Raw genomic sequence first — 6,832 nt, forward strand, 5'->3', positions numbered from 1 at the left:
GGGGTGGGGTGGGGCGCAGGGCGGGGCGGAGAACTTCTGCAGGCTCACTGACTGCAGGGTGCCAGGTCCTAGTTCTCTGGTCTCTTTTCTCCTGATTTGGGTTCAGATTTGATGTCTGCTGTGGCTGGCCCTCCTCTGGGCCCCTGCTGCCTCCCCACGTCAATCCCTGATGCCTCATGTAGCCTCAAGACAGCTTTCCCAGCCAGAGCTAAGCTCAGAAGAATCCCAGTTTGTCCCTGGCTCTGCTGCCCTCTAGCGGTCCCTGGCTGTGAGCCACCTCCTTCAGAAGTGACATTGACCCTCTTGGTAGGAAGCAATGGACAGCTATAAGTTCCTCTGCACTTGGCAGACTAGATCAGAAAATTTCATTCTCTAAAACTGAGCCAACTCAAAACAAATGTGGGGGAATTAAAGGCGGGGGGGGGGCGGGGAACAAAACTAAACAAACAACAAATGCATTTAGCCATCTGTAAATGGGAGGCAGTGAGAGTTTGGCATTGAGGGGCCTAGATTTGAAAGCTAAAACCAGGGAACAAGACTTAGAAGGCTGTGTGACTTAAAGCAAGTCATCCAACTTGTGTGAGCTCAATTTCCCCAGGTAGGGCAAATCCCTGCCTTACCTGCCTCATGAGATTATAGTGGCAATCAAATAAAACAGTGAATGTTAAGTGCTTTCTAAATTATAGAGGGCTACACAAATTTGAGGTAAGACGATGGTTTGTAAATATTGAGATTAGAGTGTTGCTAAATGTTAATCAGTAATCACACAGCGTTTTAAGATTTGGCATGTACTAACTCATTTAATTCTTTCAATAACTGTAAAATGTTGATTCTATTATTATCCTCGTTTTGCAGATGAAGGAACTAAAGTACAAGGAGGCTAAGTATTTACCCAAAGCCACTTTGTTAGCAAATTACAGAGCTCAGGTTTGATGTTTAGTCAGCCCCATTCTAGAGGCTATGCTCTTAACCTCCACCCTTGACTATCTCTTTGGAACATTCCATTCTATGCCAGCTGTGCAGCTTTGTGATATGTGACTTATTCTCTCAAGAGAGCCTAACAACTAACAAAGAACATGCTTTGCAGATAAAAGGCCCCAACTCTGGAATCCAGTGTAGCTTCTAATATAAATCAGTGTACTTTCATTCTGGTCTTGGTTAATGTAAGTCTTTGACTTTGGCTGAGTTGAGAGAATTCGATTTCTGTGTCTGCAAAGCTTGAAAGAAAATCTGGGGTCCTGTGGTGAGGTTCTCCCACCTGCTCTAGAGGCCTGTCCTTCGTCCCCCACTCTGCCAGGGCGGCCACCTCCTCTGGCCACCACATGACCTACCCCAGTCATGGAGCACATTTGGGCTGTAATATTTGACCATTAGAAGTTCGAGGCATAGCTGATAAATAAGCATCTGGGATCACTTACAAAGCAAGATGAAAACCATATTATCTCACGAGCTGGCATCAGGGAAGAAAGAGTTTTTCGCACAGGAAAAACTTCTACCCAGTGATATGCCTCACTGGGTAGAAGGAGGTAACCAGTGGCAGGAGCCCAACGCAGCAAAGGAGAATTGCCAAACAGCTTTGCAGGAAAGAAGAAAACGAAACAGGAGAGAAGAGATAGGGAGAGGGGTTTATCAGTGTGTGTGGATGCCTAATGCTCTATCAGAAGTGGCCTGTGCTGTGGCAGGTAAATTCTCCTACGTGTTTCTCTCTCCATCCTCACCCTCCACAGTAGAGTCTACTGTACTCATGAATGCTTTGTGTGGCTTAGGGGTTTCAGTAGAAATCACGAAAGGGGCTCACATATATAGAAGAGAGACTCTCAGAGTCCACAGGAATTACGGCCCCTGCGGTTTCAAATTTCCATAGATTACTAAATGAGGGTTCACAATAATGTTATCTTGATCTCTAAGGAGTCAGGGAATACTAGCTGGCATCTGGGTTGTATTTACTGTCACTATTATCTCTAAGGACTCTGTAGACTATCACTCAGGCAGACAGGAGTAGATCAGGGGCCTGGTGGAGATAAGAGGAGATGAGGATGGTGACATGGCAAGAACAAGCCACCTGGAAGTGGGATGAGAAGCTCTGCGATGAGAAGCTACCAGCCTGATCCATCCAGTGTTCCCATCCAGACCTAACTCCATTTGTCCTTTCGTTGTCTTTCAAAGGAACCAAGAATGCCAAACACCTGTTATTTGGCGGTCAGATAAATACTATAGAGGAGCGTTTGTCTGTTCTGTTGTTTCATGAGTTTTACCTTAGATTTTCAAGATAGAGCTTAGGGGAGGGTCATGGTGAGGGAACAAGCTACAAGCTCCAGCACCATACCTGTAAACAGAGGTCCTGAATCAGAATCCTCTGTGACTTTCAGAAATATCTGTCAAGAAGGAAAAAGAAGAAAGAATTGGATTTGGACATTCCTACTCTCAGAAAAATCTAAGCCAAGATCAATTTTCCTGGGTATTGCTTCATAATTGGAAGAAAATACATCATGACTCTTTATCTAAGAATATAGTCTTCTATAAATACAAAAGTGTATGCACATGGTGACCACAAGTATGTAAAATATGTATGCAAATGGACAAAGGCAGGAGGAAGTAAGCCCAAAATGAAGATAGTTGCTATGCTTGGGTGAGGACTTATGGCTTTTTGCCTTTACAAAACTTCTCTCTAGTGTGAGACTTTTGCAAAGAATTCCCTCTTCTGGTACCTGGCAGAAACCAGCTGTAATCTCTGCCTTACCTCTTCCAGGGGAGTGTCAGAAATTCCAAAGCTGCTGAGCCCCAGTTCAGCCAGTGTCTCCTCCAGCTCTCTAAAAAGGTTGGCATATGCCCTCTGCTTGAAATTCTTATTCGGAAGGAGGAAGATCAGTTCCTGACCAATGCATTCTACCAGCTTTGCCTCTGGAACATGGTGATGAACCACATCCATCAGCTCATTCACATCCCCTAGGACAAAAAAAAGGAATGAGGTTAACTCTGTTTTCTAGAATCTGGAAGATTGTGAGCTTCCCCGGTTCCCTAATTTCTTCCACCTCCCATTTGAGGAAAGGGCATTTTGTTCCTCAGGATGGACTCTTTTGGAGGACTGATACTCTAAGATGTCTGTTTTTAGCTTAATGGCCCCACCATGGGCACTGAGAGGAAAAGGGAGATGGATCCAAAGTGCCCCCGCCCCCGACTAACTAGCTGTGCAACCTTGGGAGGTCATGTAATGCCCCGTGTCAGTTTTTGCCTTTGTTCGATTGAATGTTCTGTTTCTTACAAGTTATGTAACACTGGGTATTCCATACCCTAGTTTCTTCATCTGTGAAAAGTGGAAATAATGGCATTGACTTAATTTTTATTTGTGAGGATTGAGTGAGTTAATATACACAAGACACTTAGAACGATGTGCTTGGTGCACTGATGAGAATTACCTGCTATTGTTAGCATGGACGTCAACTCAAGTAAGAAAGTGCTTGTCATTATTGCTCATTCTGATTCACCACAAGCCTGAGGGTTAAATCAAGTTGTTTTTATTTTCTTGGTCTGTCTCAAGCTATAGGGGACTTGCCTAGGATGCATATCTGCAACGAAGCAGAGTGAGAACTCCCCTTCCTAAATCGCATACCCATGCTGCTCTCACTTTTTGGAGGACCATGTCAGTTCTCTTGGGATTGCACCTGCCTCCTCAAGCAAAACAAAACTTAAAACCCAGCTCTCAGGAGATGAAGAAGGGGATTCAGATGATGTGGAGATGGACCAGGGGGATGGAGCGTGGGGTGCACAGCATGGGGTGCGGGAAAGTATCCAGTATCAAGTACTGACCCAATATCCTCGTACAGTTGGAATTGAATTTTATGCATATGCATGTATTACTTTTAAAATTAAAAATCTAATTTTAAAAAAGTTCAAAGCATACATTTGAGAAGGCAGCTCTCTAGCACAATATCTTAGGAGGCAGGTCAAAGGTAAAGAGATTTTGGGGACTCAGAACCTGGCTCTCGTGTGCATTTCCATAAGCAGTGCTCACAGGTCAGGATCACCCAGTGGGCTCTTTCCTCTTTTTGCTTTAGAAATGACCCATGTGAAGGGATTTCATGGTTTGCAACCCAAATTCTTTTGCCTAGCTGGACTGGAAGGCATGTTTTGTGTCAAACCTGCAAGTTGGACTCAATTGTCTTTTGGTTCAGGGACAACTTTGCACAGAGGCTGGAGGGCTCCTTGCGTGAGGAAGCGGCTCTTCCCTAACAGCTTTCTAGGCGTCATGCTCATTGTTCTCAGGAAGGAAATCTAACCTGAAGCTGCTGGATTCCCAGGAATTGTGTCTTAGATGTGTGTATAAGCCTTTCCAGAAGTTGTCCTTTAGGACAGCAAGGAGGTCTGTGAGTGAGTGTGTGGTACATGGGCGTGTACAAGGAAAAAGTCTTCCAAGGACTGAACTGGAGATTAGAATGACATTCTTCTCTGATTTGGGGCTTCTTGCCATTCACAGCACCCCTATTCTACTCAAAGAAAATAAGCCTTTATTTAGAAATAAAGAAGTGTTTTTAAAATCACCCCAGCCAGCAGGCTCTGTTTCCAACTTGATTTTGGTGCACCTCAGTAATAGTGTTCATTTTCAAAAGCTATCAATTTCTTGACCAAGATTCCTCCTGGGAATGAACATCAGAGCCCAGGGAGGAACCCACAGCCAAGCAGGCTAGGAAAAAGGCACAGAAATGTCACCCTACAAAACGTGTTCAAGCTCACCACAGGTTCTGTCTGCGCAAAAGGAGGGCAAAAAAGTAAACATGATGCAACTCTGGGCATTTTCCCTCAAATTTTAAGCATAGTACATAAATATCGTTTCGTTTTCTTGTTTTACCAGATTTTAGTTTATAAATTCCTCAGATTTAGAAAAAACAATGTGCTAAGTAGAAAACGTTTCCCTTAGATAAGCAGATACTTCCCCACTTGATCAGCCTGGGTCAGTACATAGGTTTAGTTTTACTCCATTTAGGGATATGAAGCATGTGCTATTTCATTTGCAGAGACCCCCAGGGGAGGGATAGGAGGTGGGCGTTAATGAAGAATGGAAAGTTTCTCGCAAGCACTCTGGGTCCCTGAGGTCAGATCCTGTGGGGTGAATGCTTTTACAGTGACAGCCTCTCTTCTGCATTGTCCTGTAGACGGGGGCGCCCCTACGGCTTAATGTACCCTAATTCAAGGGAGAATTGCTAGAAAATTGGTAAATTAAGGGGAAAGTTAGGAGTGTGACCAGGATGTGCGATATTTCAGACTTGGCATTCACACAGTGCCATCTCTCTGGAAAAGTTCACTGTGAGAGCTGTACATCACTGTGGCTCCACCAGAGGGCTCCATCTGGCAACTTTTGAAGCCTAGCTTTCCGGGCCCACAGGAACTTGGCCTGAGCCAAGGCAGGAGGACCTCAAGAATGGAGGTTGAATTATGAACAAGTGCACGGAATGAACAAAGACTGGATTCCTCATTAAAGGGATAGAGCCATTAGGCTCATGACTTTTAAAATCCTTTTGGGGTTGGAGGAGGAGAAAGCAGCTCAAAGAAAAAGAGAAGCAATTTCATGACATGGACTTGAAACACAGAGTGTCCTCTTTGCACGACAACAGGAGACACACCCAGCACCGAGAGATGATTGCCAGACAAGAACCAAGATGTGACGTGCCCCAGTCCTCACCGTCCAAGACTTGTTCTGGAGTTATCTCATCTACATGGGCTGGACACCTGATGGAGGAATCCTTAGATGCACAGCTGCAGGTCCCCTACAACAGATGGACACGAATCACTTCAATGATAGTATCTCCCCGATGTCAACTGCTGTCACCACCATGCCTTATTTGTTTCTCACCACCAAATGTGCTCAAAATATTTTTCTTCACATATTTAATTTATTGCTTCATTGGAGCATTTTGAAGGTGTGGCTATTTGATTTTATCCTGTAGAGTGTGTGAGTCAGGCACAGAGAGTAGTAGAACCTCAAAGGATCCTTCTGGCTTGCCATTACTTATGTGATAGCTGTGGGTCTGACTGTGCGAGACATTCTGCTCCTCCCTCCCCGTGGATTCATGCTGGGCTGTGGAAATCTACCCAGGGTTGGAAAACTCAGAAGCAGCCAGATACTTAAACTACAGGCCAGAGGCATAAATAATGCTACGATATAATAAGTGTGACAACCTGAAAGTGAGTAGTGTCTGTTCTCAAGGAGCCCAGAGAACACTTATACTACTTTATCTCATTTATCTTCATCGCATGCCTCAGAAGCAGAAGGATTTTCTGTGTGCAAAAACAACAACAACAACAAAACAATAACAACAACAACCCCCCCGCCCCACACACACAGCGATGACAGAGAATTAAGTCATTTGCCTAGGATGACACAGTTTGTCCACCTTGCCGCCCAGACCTGAACCTGGGTCTCCTGATATGCCGAGGGGCTCTCTGCTGGTTGGTATTTTCTAGCTTTTTTCATTTTAGGTTATAGTTCCCAAGGAAGCCTTTTCTTAGTCCTCATTTACTAGTGGAATTTGGGTTTAGTTAGGGAACATAAATGTTGGAATGGAAAAAAGGAAGCTGAAACAACTACTCTCCCTAGAACAGTGTAACCTTGCAGAATAAGACAAACAGTCTGTTGCACCACATGAGTGTAGTTTAAGATTCTGCAGTACAATAATCTCAGGTCATTTAAGATTAGTCGTTTCATTTGGGGCAAAGCGTCTCTGTAGGAGGGTTTGGAATGTCAGTTTATCAAAATCTACAGATGGTTCCAGGAACAAAGAGGTCTATTTTGCCAGCTAGAGCCTGATTTGGGTAGAAATGTCTGGAAAGGAAGCAC

General features: G+C 44.4%; 1 protein-coding gene across 1 annotated transcript in view; it reads right to left on the reverse strand.

Annotated features, from left to right (window-relative positions):
- The window catches only part of ABCA4 (ATP binding cassette subfamily A member 4), a 124,355-nt gene that overhangs the window by 40,332 nt on the left and 77,191 nt on the right, over positions 1–6,832 (reverse strand). Inside the window, exons 23-25 of the mRNA XM_025052022.1 lie at positions 5,678–5,762; positions 2,741–2,946; positions 2,327–2,375 (exon numbers count right to left, since the gene is read on the reverse strand). Of these exons, the coding sequence (XP_024907790.1) occupies positions 2,327–2,375; positions 2,741–2,946; positions 5,678–5,762 (340 nt within the window). The remainder of the gene's footprint in view (positions 1–2,326; positions 2,376–2,740; positions 2,947–5,677; positions 5,763–6,832) is intronic.

The sequence above is a fragment of the Pteropus alecto genome, unplaced genomic scaffold (assembly GCF_000325575.1).
Source record: "Pteropus alecto unplaced genomic scaffold, ASM32557v1 scaffold25, whole genome shotgun sequence".
Taxonomy (NCBI): Eukaryota; Metazoa; Chordata; class Mammalia; order Chiroptera; family Pteropodidae; genus Pteropus; species Pteropus alecto.